The 20,158-nt window shown below is 35.5% G+C and overlaps 1 protein-coding gene across 1 annotated transcript; it reads right to left on the bottom strand.

The window, feature by feature from the left end:
* Positions 1–8,971: 8,971 nt before the first annotated feature.
* LOC307162061 (CD48 antigen-like) lies at positions 8,972–13,861 on the bottom strand. The gene is made up of 7 exons (XM_079877133.1): positions 13,771–13,861; positions 12,938–13,246; positions 12,224–12,484; positions 11,945–12,076; positions 11,052–11,089; positions 10,788–10,934; positions 8,972–10,646 (listed from the first exon to the last, which is right to left on the bottom strand). Exons 1-7 carry the CDS (start codon positions 13,817–13,819, stop codon positions 10,494–10,496), a joined length of 1,089 nt encoding a protein of 362 aa, XP_079733259.1. The 5' UTR covers positions 13,820–13,861; the 3' UTR covers positions 8,972–10,493.
* Between the last annotated feature and the right edge of the window lie 6,297 nt (positions 13,862–20,158).

Below are 20,158 nucleotides of genomic sequence, written 5' to 3'. Positions count from 1 at the left end.
GGCATGCTAAACATGGTTTGTGTTTGATTTTGCTACTGTTGTAAAGCCAATGTTTAGTGTTCGTATTGGGTTAATAGTTCTGGCGACAGATATTTAGCTACAATCGTTCTAAATATACAAAAGTAACAGTGTCATATATAACGATCACAATAGATCTGCAGTCTTAAAAAAAACATACCTTTCTGTAACGTCCTTTAACAGCCGTTCTTGAACATGTTCTGCTCGATCCTCTCCGCTAACATTCTCTGGGTCTGATTCGGGCTCAAACTGGTATGGCAATATTAACGGCGTTGTTTACTGAAGCACAAACTACCGGTAAGTGTAAGGGGCGTTTCTGGACAACGTGAACTTGGCGTTAGCGAATCACAACACACTGGGCCAGCTAACCAATCTGAGCCCATTACGTATTTTTGAGGGCGGGGCTTCATAGAACCCCTAATCCATCCGACTGTTTTTACAAGGAGGGACAGAGCAGTGTAGAATAATGGTTAAATATGTGAAAAATAATGCGAATTTTTAAAAACGAAGCATGAACACATGTTACAGTGAACCCCACAAACACATTCAAGCCTTCGAAAAAAGGTGTTTTACCACCCCTTTAACAGCAGGTGCACTAGATGGGCAACAGTGAGACAACCTCCAAAACAGGAATGGTTTTACAGGTGGAGGCCACTGACATTTTTTCCCTACTCATCTTTTCGGACTGTTTTTCACCAGTTTTGCATTTGGCTAGGGTCAGTGTCACTATTGGTAGCATGAGGCGATACCTGGACCCTACAGAGGTTGCGCAGGCAGTCCAGCTCCTTCAGGATGGCTCATCAATACGTGCCATTGCCAGAAGGTTTGCTGTGTCTCCCAGCACAGTCTCAAGAGCATGGAGGAGATTCCAGGAAGACAGACAGCTACTCTAGGAGAGCTGGACAGGGCCGTAGAAGGTCCTTAACCCATCAGCAGGACCAGTATCTGCTCCTTTGTGCGAGGAGGAACATGATGAGCACTGCCAGAGCCCTACAAAATGACCTCCAGCAGGCCACTGGTGTGAATGTCTCTGACCAAACAATCAGAAACAGACTTCATGAGGGTGGTCTGAGGGCCCGACGTTCTCTAGTGGGCCCTGTGCTCACTGCCCAGCACCAGGGAGCTCGATTGGCATTTCCCATTGAACACCAGAATTGGCAGGTCCGCCACTGGTGCCCTGTGGTTTTCACAAATGAGAGCAGGTTCACCCTGAGCACGTGACAGACAGGAAAGGGTCTGGAGAAGCCGTGGAGAATGTTATGCTGCCTGTAACATCGTTCAGCATGACCGGTTTGGTGGTGGGTCAGTGATGGTCTGGGGAGGCATATCCATGGAGGGACGCACAGACCTCTGCAGGCTAGACAATGGCACCCTGACTGCCATTAGGTATCGGGATGAAATCCTTGGATCCATTGTCAGACCCTATGCTGGTGCAGTGGGTCCTGGGTTCCTCCTGGTGCACAACAATGCCCGGCCTCATGTGGCGAGAGCATGCAGGCAGTTCCTGGAGGATGAAGGAATGATACCATTGAAGGGCCACCACGCTCACCTGACCTACATCCAATAGAACACCGGGACATTGTGTTTCGGTCCATCTGACATCACCTGGTTGCACCTCAGACTGTCCAGGAGCTCAGTGATGCACTGGTCCAGATCTGGGAGGAAATACCCCAGGACACCATCCGTCGTCTCATTAGGAGCATGCCCCGACGTTGTCAGGCATGCATACAAGCACGTGGGGGCCATACAAACTACTGAGTACCATTTTGAGTTGCTGCAATGAAATTTCAGCAAAATTGACAAGCCTGCTGCATCATTTTTTCACTTAGATTTCCGGGGTGTCTTTGAATTCAATCCTCTGTAGGTTGATCATTTTCATTTCCATCAAACGATGTGGCATCCTTTCGTTCATAACACATACCCAGTCCATATTAGTATAGATATCCAGCATGATATTTTTCCCCATTGAGATCTGATGCGTTTTCAAAGTGTTCCTTTAATTTTTTTGAGCAGTGTATAAAGTTTTGCTTAAAAGAATATTTGGAATGGTATCTGGAAAATATACAGCTATTCATAAACATTATAGTCAACCCATAACTGATCCTCTCAATATATACAAATTATTACTGCAGTTGGGACAAAACCAGAGTTTTAAAAGTGTTGAAAAAGTTTTCAAACAGGCTACCAAAACACTGTTCCCCACTGAACCTACAAACTTGTGCTCCACATTATGTTACTGTGCATTTACAATACATACACCACCATCTAATGCATGAAAAAAAGAAAGCATAATCGTCTCAAATGGAACATTATACTACACATATGTATTCCAGTTTATATACCATCTTACCCTCTAACTTAGGTAGGAAGGATAGATACGATAGATATGATCGATAAAAAAATCAGGTCCATTTTGAGGACTGTAACAGGCAAAGCATAAATATGAAATAATGAAATATGAAAATTTTCTAGCTTAAACAGCAAAATCAAACAACAAAATTATTGTAATATTTTGCTTACTAAATTAACATTGTTTTAGTTTATTTATTAAGTAAAAAAAAAATATATAGTAAAATATATAGGCTTTATAGCTCTTTCTAAAGCAGGGTTTCTCAAAGTGGGGTCCGCGGCCCATAGCCAGAGGACCCTATGATTTCCACAATGCACAAAAAGCAGGCAGAATCGTCCATTCATAAACATGTAATTTACAGCATAACACAGAATTTGACTAAATTTGGGTGAATAAAACAAAAGTAGGACTGTGAATATTTAGCTTAAAAAAATGCTATTTAAATATGAAGATGGTCTGCACATGAATGTGAATGAGCGCTGCAGGCGAGCGGTTTTCACAACAACCCTTCAAAATAAAAGTTCATTTTAACTTGAAGAAATTATAACAGAAATATATTAGGCTACTATTGTACAGAAGAATGTACTGCACTTCTCACAGTAATAAGACTAATAATACAATTATTAAAACTTTATTTTTTAAGGAATAACCACACAATTTTTTTCATTTTAATAGTAAACCTCTGTTGTGCAGTGCTTTCCTAAAAAATAAAAGTTTGAAATGAAAAATTTTCATTTCATTACATTTTAAAATATTACGTTTTTAAAAGATTAGCCTTTCATTTCATTACCGCTTGAAGCTACTACTTGATTATTAAAATTGAATTCAAACATTAAAATGGGCAAAAAATTTGAAAAAAAATAGAACTGATTTCATATGGCCCTAAAAATCTAGTTTTTGTTAAACTTTTAATAAATCATTGATAAATTTTATATGTTGTATAATTTCAATTAATTAGACATGATTTTTGATTACAAAAGTATAAATTGTAGCAAGCATATGCTTAATCACTGTTATAATTATGAGGGGGGTCCTTGGCCCCAAAAAGTCTGAGAACCCCTGTGCTAAAGCATGTCAATTTGGTTTGATTAAAGGGCATTACAGTTCAATCTGATATTTCTTTCTTTTAAATTCATCAAGGGTCTTTCTTTGCGGTGTTCCACTGTCACCGTTCTCACTTCTTTACACTCAACATTGTTTTCACAATTTTTAATAATAAGTTCCCCCACTGGTTAAAGACCCATATGCACACAATGTTTTCTCAACTTTAAAATCATAACTTATTCACCATAGTTATTGAATATGCTTTTAAAACGAGACACTGGTACATAACAGTGAGCAGCTTTAACGTTCATTCACAAACTAACACATCAGGCCTAAATATTTTCACATTACTTTATTACTTATAAGCAACGAAATTTGTAAAGCTATAAATATAAATAACAGATCTATCATTATTTTAAATATGAACTTTATAGTGTTTATGTTGTCGTTCATCCCTTGGTCTGGGGATTGATAAAGAGGTCTCCATCAGCTGTTCTGAGATGCCAGGCACGTCCTGTACAATACAGTTGAATGCTATTTTTAATATTGGATTGGTCTACTATCTAAATTTTATCGTGACTTAAGGGATTTTTTCAAGTCAGGAAGTCGGGTTTATCCTTCTGCAAGCAGCCATGTTTTAGATTCAAACACATGGCTGCTTACAGAAGGGTAAACCCGACTTCCTGACTTGAAAAAATCCCTTAAGTCACGATTTTTCAACAACAAAAAAAGAAGAAAGAAAATGAAAAAAGTCCACATTCCAAATAAATCTGAGAAGTTATTAATGTAACTTGCGTGTTCTGTTTTGGTTTTGTTTTCACAGTGTTTCCTGTGCTCATTTGCATGTTTTACGTGTCCTTGTTAGTTTCCTCAGTTGTTAATTAACCCCTCGCCTGTTCTGTTAATAATCTCTCCCTGTGTATTTAGTCCCTGGGTTCTGTCTGTTCAGTGTTCCGTGTTGTTTTTTTATTGACACATTTGTGTTGCTTCCTGTGATCTGATCTCCAGTTTATTATTAGATTAAAGACTATTCTTTGAGTTCTTCATCATGTGCTTTATTAATAGAACCACCACTGACAATTAATTGAACTGATCACTTTTGTTTTAAAAAAACACAGCAGATGAAACCCACATGTAACCCAGAACTTTTGAATTCATGAAAAAAAGACAAAAGCATGCACACACATTAAAAATGAATGAAAATACTGTTTCTTCAAAACATTAAAAAGCTACCATGTTGAATATACGTATATATTTTAAATGTACAGTAGTAAAAAGACATGTTACAATTTTACAATAAGGTTTCATTTGTTAACATTATAACTACATTAGTAACATGAAATATGAACAATACTTCTAAAGCATTGTTCTTAGTTAATTTTAATCCCAATATTTACTAATAAATATAAGATCAAAAGTTGTATCTCTTAACATTAGTGATTTTTTAGATATGTAGCCTATGTGTTTTCCTGGTCATAAAGTGTTTATTTAAATTTCACTTAGTCTGTAAACACATGTGAATCATATACCTGTAGGCTTTAACAATATTCATCTTAAAATCTGAAACCTCCTCATCTCCCCCGTATAACATGTGAGGGGGTTGAGATGAGTGTTAAAGTCAAAACTCTAAATATGTGTGAATAATGCATGAGGTTTACTTTTGTGCAATAGAAAATATTTATCAAAAGAGCACAAAAATGATAAAACAATGTGTGTACAGAACTTCTTCCATTGGTATGATTTAGTGTAATATAGACTGGCTAGTCAGGGACGCGGGAAGTGGGGGTGCTGGGGGTGCTGCAGCACCCCCTGTTTTCACAGAATTGTAAATGCAACGCATATGTTAGTTCATTAAAATTTATTAATTTTTTGCATTTAGTCATTTATTTGTAATAAACACTTTAAGTGGGCTATTTAAAAATTGTTATATATGTTAAATTATGTTTTTAAAACATAAGCGCAGAGTGTAGGCTATTGTGTGTGTGTCGAAAGAATTTGTCTGCAGCTGCAAAAAAAAAAAAAAAAAAAAAAAAACAGTAAAAAACCCCACTGTTAGTGTTTTGTAAGGAACAGGCAAATATGTAAAATATAGCAGGATACATTTTAATTGTTTACTAATAAAACAGTTATTTTTTTTTATGGCAGTGTCGGCTATAGCCACGAAGTTGACGAATCGCGATCTTCGCAGCGCCAGAGAGAAATGCACATTTCATACGAATTAGGCCTACATAAGCAGCGCAGTCTGTTTCCTTTCGTTTTGAATTGTTCTGCTTAAAAGTAGACATTTCAAGCTATCTATATGTCTCAGGTCTGTGAGGCAATAGGCTACCTTATAGCCCTACGCTGAGTTTCGGTTCATTTATGAGACGAGCTCCAGGTTCGCCAGCGCCTCCGTGTCCTGATTATCTATTTTCTAATAGCTTTCTTATTTATTAAACCCAGACAATTTTTTGATGACACATCGATTAAAATTAAGATACAATTAATACAAAACGAAATTAAATTTAAAGAGAGGCTTTGTGCTTTCAGTTTGAGGTGTCTGTGAAAGTTTTAAAACATTCGTTTAGTGCCGCTTTAGAGCACTCACGTCCGTAGCAGAGAACTGTCTGTAAATTTATTTTTATTTTTTTATTTTTTTTGTGAAATAAATTTCTAAAAAAATGCGACTTAGTCCAGTGCGACTTAAGTTATAGGCCTATATGTTTTTTCTTCCTCGTGACGCATTTTTTGACTGATATGCGACTCTGGAGCGACTTATAAAATAGGCTACGGTAAGTTATTTATTATTTTTGTGCAAATGTCCCATAAAGACCCATCCTTTAAGGATTAATTTATGTCCCGTTGACCGGTCCATTGCGTTACGAATAAAAGCAGAATCAAAGTCAAAAATGTGATGTGCAGTCAGGTTTGAGTGTGCGCTATTTGAACCAGTGTTCTCACTGATACGCTTGTTGTGATTCGCGGAGATTTGACGAGTTTTATAGTCTTGATATTGTTTCTTATTCAAAAGTGGTGACGCCCCCAAAAATCAGCACCCCCAACCTAAAATGTCTTCCCGCGCCCCTGGCTAGCCTAGGGCATAAATGAATGCTAAGTTGCATCTTGCTGCACAAATGTTTTTTTTTTTTTTTCAGTAAAAGCTGCAAGAAGAGTTAAACACAAGCTTGATTTAAGTAACTACATGAAGAAACAGAACAAAGATACATTTATTTTATTTATATTTTATTACATTTTTGTTTAAATTCTCCTTAAAATTACTTTCAATACACTAAACGGGGATGGGAGCAGATGAGCAAGTGAAAGCCCCCAGCGTCCCTTTCCAGGAAGTGGTTTTGTGAGTGTTGCCTGCAAAGGCAGAGTCAAATCTCTAACAGAAATCTACAGAAACCACGTGAGATTTTGCATTCCTCTCTGAGTCACAAGTACAGCAGTTATGAAATTTTACATAAAAAAATTAATTTACCACTGCTTTTATTTATTTTAAAAAAGACTGAACTTACACATTCAAATATTTCAAACACACCATAAATTAGCTATCACATTGCACATATATGCTGCTTATTTACAACTGAGAAAAAAATGACATCCTAAACACATGATGTACTGTATCACAATTATTGTAGTAGTTCAGCTTTATTTAAAACTCGATTTCATTATATATTATTCAAACTCGGCTGGCAGTTTACTGACCACTGCATAAATGGTTTCAGTTTCAGGTTTGGGAAGTTTTGGTTGCTTCTGAATGAATGGTACACTAGATAGTGGCTGGTGCATTTAGGTTGTTCAGTATCATACATTTATCATATTCAACTAAAGTTGTTCAGTTAAGCTTTTCTTAATCTGTATTTCAAATTAACACATTTAATCCAAATTAATAAATTTTTTAAATGAAATGCAATTCAGTGAGAGTACAGTAATTGTTTAATCTTCACCTGATTCACAGAGTCAGGATTGGGTGAAGTGTGTTTGGTTTCACACCGTCACAACCATAGATATCATATAAAGGCTAGATGTCTTAAGGCGGAGTCACTTCCGGCATCACCGGCGGCCATCTTAGGACAGGACTCTGTGAATTAAGGTGAGTGAGCAGCACGCACACAAATCCTCTTATCTCGCTGAAATCTGGACAGATTTACAAACGGTTTGGTTTCTTACAAACGTTATTAACGTGGCTATAATTCTGAATGCTTAAACATTTTGAACATAATTATTCATATGTATGCAGTATAATAGCTACATCTCTGACGTTTATAACAAACCAAACCGTTTGAAAATCGGTAGAAAATTGAGCAAGTTATGGTTATTTAAAAGTACATGCACCATGTTATGAGTGAGCGAGCATCCTGTCGTAAGATGGCCGCCGTGTGCGGATGTCGAGCTCCATTGGCCAGCAGCGCGGACGAGACATCTAGCCTTTATATGATATCTATGGTCACAACTCTGTCGTCATTATATTAAGCCCGCCCACCGACTCTATACACGATTTGATTGGCCTGACTAGAGTTTGGTTTTTCCAGCTCGAAAGTCAACGGAGAGTTGCTAGACTACACTGGCTGCAAAATAAATGTTGCTGCCGCTAGGGTGCGTCTAGATTTCTAGGCTAGCTTACTTGCACTTCAGAAAAGAGTCCAAGGAAGTTATTTCTGTACAAAAAAAAAGTTAAAAAACCTTGATGTGAATAAAGGCTTTTAAACCTTTTTTTGAACCAGAAGAAGTGCCTTGGTCTCTTTTCTAAACTACACAACTTAACATTGACATTAACAAGAGAAACATGAACTGTGAAAAACTGAGGGCTTAAATATGATCACTCATGAATTAGGGAACTGGTTTAGAAACCCCAACAGAACATCACATGTTGTCATCACGAAATTACGGTAATTATGACAAAGTGACAAAGATAAGCATGACTATAGAAACTAAACAAGAAAATGAAACTAAACATGATCGTGATTCGTGACAGAAACTCACGTCCAACTTCTGCATGGACTGTTTGCTCATTCTGCTGGGCAACTATGATGTTTAACATACAATATCAATTTTCAAAACCACAATTTTTGGTGTTTCAAGAATAAGAACTTTGTAGCGTATATCTCATGTACAACTAAAACTGATGACAATGTTTCTTATTTCAATCTGGAACTTTCCAAAGGAATATTCAGTGTTATGTTTAACCTTACAGTGATCAGGATCTGTGGCAAGACTGAGAAATGATTACAGTAAATACACAGTCAGAAGATTTAAAAGCAGAAGTGTTAAGCTAGTTCACAGGAAGTGGTAATTCCTGTTGTGACATGCTAGACTCTATAAGCTATACTTTACACAGCATTGTGCTGTCCTTGTATTTGTGATAAAGCTTGTGTGATATTGATTTTATAGAACAGTTTAGCGTAACAAGTGTGTAAATAAGTAGGTAAAAGACAGGGATTGTCCGCAATACCCTCTTTAAAGTAACTACTTTTCTGCCATGGATTCAGGATCTGCTGTTGCCAGTGTAGGTTAATTTCACATTGAGGCTTATGTGTGGCCTAAATAAATACATACATACATACATACATACATACATTTGAATGCCTTTATTGTCATTGCACTTAGCTGTACAACAAAACTCCTGATAAAATTAACACACAAGCACAATACAAAACACTGAGTAAATGTAACATACAACTCAACATAGCAGCAAGAAATAAATGAGCAGTAGAAAGTATATTGGACAATCCCATGTGTATTTACTGTCCCAGTACTGTTGTAAAATCATGCTTTTTTCATCTTCGCAAAGTCTCTAAAGTGCAACCCTTTTTATCCCAGAGTAACTTCCAAACAGTGATTCATGCTTTCGTAACAACTCGTCTAGACTATTGTAATTCACTTTATTTTGGTGTCTCTCAGTCTTCCCTCTCCCAGTCCCATCTACAGCTAGTGCAAAACGCAGCTGCTAGAACCTGCAAGTATGAGTCGGTCACCCCTATATCCACACTACACTACCTGTCAAATTTAGAATTGATTTTAAAATGTTATTATTTGTTTATAAAGCTCTCAACAAATTGGCCCCTCAGAACCTAACCGATCTGCTCTGTCCATACACTCCTTCTAGAACTCTGAGATCCAGCGATCACTCATTGTGCCTAGATCTATACTTAAAAAAACGAGGCGATCGAGCTTTTGCGACTGCAGGCCCAAAACTTTGGAACACTCTACCTCTTTACATCAGATTAGCTCCCTCTGTTTCCACCTTCAAATCTTCTTTAAAAACCTATTTATTCTCTTTGGCTTTTAATACTCCTTGATTTAGGTATGATTATTGTTAATCTATTGTTGTGTGTTCCTTTATTGGTTGTATAATTTTTATTTGATTCTGTTCTGTACAGCACTTTGGTCAGCCTTGGTTGTTTTTAAATGTGCTTTATAAATAAATATTGTATTGTATAAACAGTCAATGTATTGCACATTCCAATAAGCGTACATACATACTCATTTAGGCCATGAAAATATTTTTTTATTTACAGTCAATACTGCTTTAGGTTTACATTTATCAAAATATCTGTACAGGACTTCAATTTCTTGTAACATACACTCGCAATTGAGCATTATTGTTATGTCTTAGCATACTGTAGCTGCACAAATGAACAAAATAACTTAAATATTGTCTGGTAAAAGGTGGAAGAACAGTTAAACACAAATACATGGACAGACTACAAAAAAGAGACAAAAACAAAGAAACTGAACAAGAACAGATTAAGTGATGAAGAAATGTAAGACAAGTGGGGAAAAATAGTTAAAGCAATACAGGACTTACGGTTAACCAGGAGGTGGTTTTCAGGTGTTGAATGCAAAGGCGGTAAGAAATCTCTAACAGAAAATATGTGAGATTTTGCATTCCTGTCTGAGCCACATGTGCAACAAATTTACATAAAAAATACTTTTGCTTTTATTTAAATTTAACTTACATTAATTCACATATTCACCATGGATAATTTCAAACTGCAATGTACTTGCTGCTTATTTACACCGAGAACAACAGCCTCACTGTTATTTGAATTCCTGTAAGGGTTCAGCTTTATTAAAAGTTCACCTTTATTATATTTTATTCTGGTTTTGGATGTACAGATTTATTCTCAGCTGGCTGTTTATTGACCGTAGCATAAATGGTGTGATCATCAGATTTTTGTTGCTTCTGAATGGTACAGTAGATAGTGGCTGGTGCATTTGGCTCACTGTTCTCTGTTAGTGTTGCACTCTGAAATAAAGAACAAAATCATTTGCGTTCATTAAAACATTTTTCCAACACATATAAACATCTACAGGTTCTCAAGTGCCTGAACGTGCCTTTAATCCAAAGGTATTTTCTGTAAAATTAGAGTAAGAGCTTCATCTTCACCTCATTCACAGAGTCATGACTGGTCGAGATCTGGTTGGTTCCCATCGTAACATCAGGAGGTCCATGTTCTCTTACAGTATCGTACAGTGTGCAGGTATTCGTTGTTTTCTCCAACATCTCCAGTGGACTTTGTTGTGGCTTAATATTCTTAATATTCAGACAAATTCAATCAAAATAACACTCAGTGATGCAAAACTTGTTTCAAAAAGAAATAAACCACATTTATCATCAGTGGGTAATGAAGGATAGTAATATGAAACTTACGTAATCTGCATTCTGCTTGTCAGGGGTGTAGGAATGATCTGAAAACATTGTAAATCTCATCAGACATAAAGATTTAAAGATGGTTATTTAAAAAAAAACACGTTATTATTAAAAGCACAACAACTGAACTATTAAGAAACATCATTCTAGAATTTTAATTCTGGCATTTAGAACTTTAATAAGACATCAATGTACAAATAAAAATGCTAATATTAAATGCAAGAATTGTTATACAATTGTTATAAATTAGTAGCTTTATTAAAAATGATGCCACTATGAAGTTTAGAACAAGAAGTACAACTTTACACTGTACTAGGTTAAATGGTCAGTTTCATATTTAATTCAGCCAAATATTTAATTTTTACACACATTTAGTCAATGGTTAAATCTGCATGTTGTCTATATGCTACTAGAATATATATATATATATATATATATATATATATATATATATATATATATATATATATATATATATATATATATATATATATATATATATTTCAGTTCCAAAGACTGGCAAAACTACTTTTGGGTAAAAAATAAATAAATAAATAAAGTCATATACTCTTTCAAAAATCCCTTTGGAAAAAAAGTAGGTTTGCATTAGATTTTTGATGTCAAACTTTAGCTGTTTAAGTGTTTTTCTAACTGCTGAAAAGCTTAATAATGGATGAGGCACAAGATCATATTCTTTTATGTAAATACTGTAAATATGATTATATTTGTTTCTTAACATTAATAAAAGACATTTGACACACACATACAGTCTTTATTTTCAGAGAAACATACTCTAAGTATGTTTAACACTCAATATGAAATAGTGCCTAGAGCATTGATTAAATTCTCTTTAATGTGTCTTTAAAATTAATGTAAGATTTGATGCTTTGTACCTGTTTTTCTCTTGTAGAGACACCAGCCGATCACTGATGCCAACATCAGTATCAACATACATGTTGTCAATAGGCAAATTAGGGGGATAAACCATGTGGGGTACGGTGAATGTTCTATAGCTTGTGGTCTTTCTACATGAAAGATAAGAACAAAAACAATCAGTTTTCCCAGACTGAATTTTAAACAAACAGGCATTTCAGACCAGTGTTTAATTACATTCTCGCATTAATTTTCTGTTTCTTCATATGTGAGTGTGTGGATACAGTACAGGTATGTACCTTGATCAACAGTGCAGAGTTCATTAACCTTCTTTCTGGCAGTCTTCCAGCTCACTGGGTTGCTATAGTTACACATGATGTAGCCATCACTGCAGTTCAGATTTAGAGTGTAGTTATCTGATGATGTCTCTTCTTCTGGAGAACAGCTGCTACTATTATAGATGGAGCTGATGATAATGTTACTTCCTTTACATGTAAAGCTACAGGAGTCAGGGCTGGACCAGTTTGAGTTTACAGTCAGGATTGGAACTTCCACTTCATCTGAAACACATACACACAACACAAGGATGTGAAGATTATGAAGACGGACGACAGGGTTATAAAACATAAACAAGGTTTTATTAAACTTAACAGACACACAAACAATAACCGACAACTAAAGGCTGAACACAGAGGAACTAGAGGTATAATAAACTAAATTATGTGCAGCTGTGGTAGAAGATTAGTGTCCATGGGAAAAGATGAGTGGCGGGAAACAAAGACAAAGAAACGTGACTGATGACAGCCACTGAAAGTCCATGAAAGTGAAAATAAAGATGAGTGAATCTCACACACACACACACACACACACACACACACACACACACTAAAATGTTTAAGATCACAAACAGAGAACTTGCCAGTTCAAAACCTAAAGAAAACAAACTGAATATAATTAACATTATTTTACATATGCAGTTACATCATAGATTAAACCGTACATATCACACTCACCTATAACAGATACTCTGTATGTAACAATATTTTTCTCTGATTCTCCATTTGTCTTTGCTGTATAGAGTCCAGTGTCTGTCTTCTGCATGTTCTTCAGTGTGAGAGAGAAGGTTTCATCATTGAAATACACTCTGTCCTTGTAGGAAGAGTGAGGTTTTACTTTTTTAGATTCATTTATGTATTTAACTATAATCTCTGATTTATCATTTGTCCAGGATAAAAGATCAAACTCTGGTAGTTCTTGTGTCTGTGTATCCAGATGAACAGAATCTCCCGTTTTCACAAACACAGAGATCTCAGCACTGAACCCTGCAGGAAGGAGAAAATAAGACTTTGATTAAAGGACAAAGTTTAGTAAGCACAGTAGTTTGTATTTAGTTTTAGTAGTTTGTAGTATACAGGCCTACTTATAGGGAAAAAAAACTTTCTCTATAAGGAAGAGTTAAAGTCCAAAAAGTCCAATCCAAATTCCGAACCAACAGTAACACTTACCACCATAATTAATAATGTTGATAAAATTATATGTTGTAGAATCCCATTATATGTGACGTGAACTGGTTATTTCACCTTAAATCACCCTTATTTCTGAACTCTGATTTTTGCTGTATAACAAATCAGTTAAATCTCGTAAAATCCTGGCAACATTTTAGTGAAACGTCTTTTAAGTGGAGCCAAAATAATTTTTTATAAAGCTCAATTAATCTGTCAAAAAAAGACAGCCAACTAAACAAAAACAAAGCTAAACTAAGAATTAAAAGTTAATTTCAGAAAGAATCTTAAAACCTACTTTCACTTAATTAAAGGTATCATAGTAAAAAGATTGGATCTTTTACCTGTGTTGAAAGTAAGAAGAGAAATTAACAGGAGCAGCATAAACGCCATCGTAGCAAACAAAAATGTCCGTTTCAGTATGGGTTTTTCAATGGAGGAAGTTTGAGAAGTAATGTGACTTCAACCTCAGGACCACAGATAGGAAGAAACTCTGCATCATTTCCGCTTTGCTCTGTGCTCGTTCAAATCATGACCGTAAGGGGACTACAACAAAGTGCAAATATGATTTTATATATAGAAATATAAAGAAAACGCCTTGCGTCCTTTGAGTTCATGTGAGAAGAAATTCATTCCTAAAGAGTCAGAAAGTCAAAGATGGCCCTACACAGCAAACTCAAACAACACAAAACTACTGTTAGTATTTTAGATAAATGAACATTGTTTTTCTTCTACAGGGCCTATATCTTTAAAGCCTGTAAATTTGGTTCGATCTGACTTTCTTTTTAAATTCATGAGGGGTCTTTCTTCAGTGTTCCACTTCACTGTCCCCCACGTCTCACCTTTACACCTACACACATCCTGTTTGCACGTTTGGTTGAGGACCATAAATACACACAATATGTACACCAGTCATAACAGGCACAGTTTATGATTACTCACTTAAAAATGTTGGGTTAAAAATAACCCAACGAATAACCCAACTGTGGATTGGTATAGCACCTTCCCAACTGTGGGTTATTTTAACCCAATGCATTGGGTTAAACTCCAGTTGGGTTAAAATAACCCAACAGTTGAGTTAAATATTTATTTTTATTTATGACCTTATTTTAATAAATAAAATACAAATTGTTTTCAAATACAGATTGTTTATTTGTATAAACAATACATATGTTTCAACAAATATATTTTTCAATTACAAACTATATATTGGGGAGTCTAGCATTTAATGTAAATATACATAATTGTGTACATAAATTCAAAATGCACAAGTGTATACAACACACATAATAAATTCAAAACCTATGCAAATATGTACAAACAGTACACATTCAAAACCTACACAAAAATGCACATAGCATACATACAATTGTACAGCATACAGCACACAAAAATTCAAAATGAACATATAAAAACTGCTACATAAATGTGAGAAGCTTGGATGTTCATTCACAACCTATCAGACCTAAATATTTTCACATTATGAGCAACTGATTTTATAGCTATAAATATACATAATTATCGTGCCAAACATGTCTTTGCTTTCGTTTTATCTTATCTTAGACTCTTAATTTGCCTTTGTCTTCCTGCTTTCCAGCATCACTTCATGTGTTTACTTCCTGTCTAGTTAGTTCCCTTTAATTACTCAGTTATATCACAATTCTTTTTTAGCTCCTCATTTACCTTTGTGTGTGTAACTTTTTGGTTTTCCTTCTTCTTGGTTGTTTCTTGCTTTAATTTATTAAACTGTTAAGTTGGTGCTCATTTGGATTTTGTCTTTATGTTGTGGATTATCCTTTGGACTGTGTTCTGATTTTGAATCATCTAAAACATGGCTGCTTACAGAAGAGTAAACACAACTTCTTGACTTAAGTTTGAAAAAAATCCCTCTGACTCAAGACTGGTTCCACAATTATTTTTTTGGAATACAGTGTCATGATTTTCAATAAAAAAATTTTTTTTTAAATAAAAACACACACATTTCAAATGAATCTGAGAAGATATTGAATTAATTGAACTTTTTTTTTTCTTTTTAATAAAGACAAGTTTCAAGTTTAGTTTATTTCTAGAGCGCATTTACTAAAACAGTAGTTGACCAAAGGGCACTGTACATAGTATTGTACAAGACAGAAGCTGAAACCCACATTTAACACACTGAAAATGAATAATGTGATAACACAAATGAATAATGTGTACTCAAAACATTGTTACCATGTTGCAAATTTCAGTCTATCTACATATTAAATTTATAGTGGCTAATACAGAAATTACATTATTTCAACAATTATATCAAAAATAGATTTTAATACCTGCACATTAGCATAAACAAATTACATTTTATAAGGGCATTAAGCCTTAAATTATAAATCAGATTAGTCTAGATTAGAAAATACTTTATTTGTATTCACTTGTGCTTTGTTCAAGCATGTATAGGCTAAAAAAATAAAATAAAAAATAAACGATTTGTAACAATTACTTATATAAACCTTTAAAGACAGAGCTGTTATGAGCTAGGTTGTTAATCTATGGTAGGCCTATAGCTTTTTGTTGAAGCCATGTTCACATTATTTTAACTTAGGCTGGCCAGAGGAGAACTTGCCTCCAGACTGAGCCTGGTTTCTCCCAATGTTTTTTCTCCATTCTGTCACCTGATGAGTTATGGTTCCTTGCCAATTTCGCCTTTTCAAATCTAGGCCCTATCCCGGCCCTGGCATGAGACGCTCAGGCCCTAGCCCGACCCGTGTCCGACAGCTCATCAATTCTCAGCCAGAGTCCGACTGGAGCCGGTCAGTTTTGTTTTCAATGGTAAAGTAGGTATGTTTCTTTTCATTTCTTTATTAAGTTAATTTAGACAATTGTTCGGAGCAATTTTTTTTTTTTATTACGACCAAGCAGCCGACATGTTTGATCAATTTAGCCTCTCAAATCAACACTTTACTTGGCTATAAAATCCATAGATATAACAAACTTAAAGCATATCACACAGACAGTTAGTTTAAACGTTTATTGTCACAACCACAGTAAAACAACATTTCTGAAAAGCTGAGGCAGGCTGCTCGAAGTCGCAACAGCGCTCACAAATGAAATGAGCTATACAATCTAAACAAATAAAATAAAATAAACAAACATACAGGTTATCTTACCTCAAAAATAAAATCTTCACTACAGAACATTGCCATTATTATTTCCAATAGTTTCCAACAGTTTGACTAATGAAAATAAAGTCCAATCAAATGAAAAACAAGACAGCCTCCTAACATGCAGTGCATGACTCGCATATGACTTGCTTAGTTGAGGACATTTAATATTCAACAATATTATTGATCTGCCTGCTTTGACACCATTGAACTGAACTGGGCTGGACTATGACATCACAGTTTTCTCCAGAGCGGCTGTATTTATAAATAAATGAACTAAATTAATAACTTTTTTACAACAGAAATTAATCAACACTGAACTTACTTAAGCTGGACTATGACACTATAACTATTTTCTTCTTAGAAACAGCAGAAACAAACTCTGTAGCATTATTTTCTTGTTATCACTGTAAAGCTAGCCTGGCAAGACAGACCTAACATTACATCAAGATGTTAGGTCTGGCAACTCACCATTGGCACGGCTCAATCCGAGGGGCGGGATAAACAGTTTCCCTCTGCACGCAATAGGACAGCGCTACAACCAACCAGAGCGTTTTCCCAACAGCGGAGCTAATTGATAGATTAAACTTTTGCCGTATCTGGTCGGTAAAACTACGAACACATCTTCCTTTTTTAAGAATGACTTAAGTGCCATTCTTTGTTCTTTTCTCAAAGAAAAACTTAACTCTCGAAAGACCGCTGTTTGCCAGCAGCAGCCGCCATTCTTTGTTTTCAAGTAGCAGGGAATTCACCAAGGGGGTAATCTTTCAGAAAACACTGAAGCTTCCCCGGGGCCGCCATTGATTAGCAGACCATCACCTGCTGTTAGCATTCCATTGACTTCCATTCATTTTGGTGTCACTTTGACAGCGATTAACTTTACATCTGAGGTGTTTAAAGACTCCTTTTGTCCATTATTTATTTCTAAAGAAACATGAAAATGTATAAAAGGCTCCATTACCTTGTATCTTACGTTATGGCACCGTAGAAGCAGTTTTTGTAAAAATAGGCTAACGATTGCATCATAACCACGCGACTCTCTGTCGCACAGTAGAGGAGGAGAAGCTCGCGGGCAATCGGGGGGACGTGGAGGCAAAATTACAAAATAATTAATCAGAATACTTAGCAAAAGTTGCTCCTGCTCCTAGCTCATGGACACCTCCTACTCACACTCTCCGTCTCTGCAAGTTTCGGAAGGGAATGATTCAGATTTCTGAATCGGCCAAAGCCGTTTCAAACAACTGATGTTCATCCATAGCTGTCTTGCAATGTTTACTAATGACTTCGACGTCACAGCGCTGTCGTCATCTGTTTAGCTCGCCTCTGGCCCGCCTTTATCAGATAACCCGATGTGATTGGTGCAGCTCAGATCGAGGGGCATATTTAATGAGCATCATTACTCGACACCAGAGTAACTCACTGAGCAAATTCAACTTGTGCTCTCACGAGAACTCTGGATTATCAGGGTAAGACTACCTTGGCTGCAAAATAAATTTTGCTGCTGCTAGGGTGCGTCTAGATTTCTAGGCTACTGTAAAGCTGCTTTGAAACAATCTGTAGCCTATTGTAAAAAGTGCTATATAAATAAAGGTGACGACTTGACTATTTTTCAAATGATCATATTTAACAGCAGAATTTGTGAAGAAAAACTTTTGGAAAGAAAATTGTCCGATTTTCAAATACTTTTGTTTTTTGCTTCAAATAAAAGTTTGTAATGTTGTTATTCACCTCGTAGCGAGTAACTCTTCAACAAATACTTAAAAAAAAAAATCCCTTTCGGAATAATGAGTGCATCAGTGCTGCTCTATTACATAGGCCCTACTTCAAAACATTCAAATAAAGCCATATTCATGCAAATAGGCCTACGTATCTTCTTCAACAAATACTTTAAAAAAAATCCCTTTGGGAATAATGAGTGCATACTGCAGAAACCAGTGCTGCTCTATTACACAGGCCCTACTTCAAAACATTCAAATAAAGCCATATTCATGCAAATAGGCCTATCTTCATTGAAAATTGTGCAAATAAATAAAATATAATTATTTCATAATAAAATTCCATTTATTAAAACTAACCATCGTAAAACTTCTATTCGGCTATTAAAGTGACTGATTAACCATAGGCTACTCTACCAATAGGCTACTCTACTTCACTACCAGTATTATAATTTCACTCGGTTTGTTGGCTGTCATTGAAACCACATTTATCCCTATAGTAGCCCAGGTGAAAATCAGTAGGCTATTTGACAAAAGAAGTATGCCTATGAATGAATTCACAGTAGGAAGAGTAGACAAAAAGTAGTACGGTGGCCGAGAGGTGAAAAACAAATCACAAGTCTAAAAACAAAATAAGTTAGAAAACACAATGAAAATTTTGAAAACAAAATAACAATTCAGAAAACAAAAAAATTCAAAAAACAAAAGAACAATTCAGAAAACAAAATAACAATTCAGAAAACACAACGACAATTCAGAAAACACAATGACAATTCATACAAAACGGAAAAGGTAGCCTAGGTATATTTTGAGAATGGAATACTTATCGGTGATTGGCCATTGTGTTTATAATTTGTTGCTTTGTTTTTGGATTTGTTATTTTGTTTTTATAATTGTGATTTGTTTTGCACCTCTCGGCCCCGTGCTAACGACCTACTCTACTTCCGGCGAGATTCTGAAGTTAGAGGATTTGTGAATGACAGTGAAGCAAAGCAACTCACGCTGATGACAAATGTAGAACATCCAAATTATATTCATACAAAACACACATTCATACTATAGAATGTATTCAAAATAAGTACCTATGAGAGTATGTGATTTGAACAAAAAGTTGTTCAGAGCAGTTAATTAATTAAAATCATAGAAAAGATCCAGACACAAGCCACTCTGATCAGAATTTCTTTTTTTGTTGTTGTTGTGGCATATTTTCTCAACATATCCAGTTTTGAGAGCTAGGATTTGAGAGGTTAATAAAGATAAAATCAAATTCAAGAATCAACAAACATCTAATTTAAATAAGATATAAGTTTAACAGGGGTGTCAGACTCAGTCCCTGGAGGGCCACAGTCCAACAGATTTTAGTCCCAACCCTGCTTTAACATACAAGCCTAAAGGACTAGATTAGCTGGATCAGGTGTATTTAATTAAGGTAGAAGCTAAACTGTGCAGCTCCAGGAATACGATGTCTCCATCTAGTGGATATCTGTCAAAATGCACTATGAAGACTTGTGATTTTGCTACTAGGCATAAGTGAACACACCCATGCTAAAGTTGACTAAAAAGATTAATAAAAAAAATCATCTTTTAGAAATTGATCTTAATGCCTTAATTAAAAAAATGAGGAAAACTCCAACCTTTGAGGACACCAATAGAGGCAGGCAGATTTTTATTTTTAAAGGCCAGTTACTTCATGGATCCAGGATACTATGCATCCTGATAAAGTTCCCTTGGCCTTTGGAATTAAAATAGCCCCACATCATCACATAGCCTTCACCATACCTAGAGTTTGGCATGGGGTACTTTCCAAATCAAACCAGCTATTAGGCTAACTGAAATAAAACCATGCCAATATGGTGAAGGGTTTGTGATGATGTGGGGCT

Source organism: Squalius cephalus, assembly GCF_949319135.1.
Source record: "Squalius cephalus genome assembly, chromosome: 7".
In the NCBI taxonomy this organism is placed as follows: domain Eukaryota; kingdom Metazoa; phylum Chordata; class Actinopteri; order Cypriniformes; family Leuciscidae; genus Squalius; species Squalius cephalus.
This window is presented reverse-complemented; position numbering and strand designations above follow the sequence as displayed.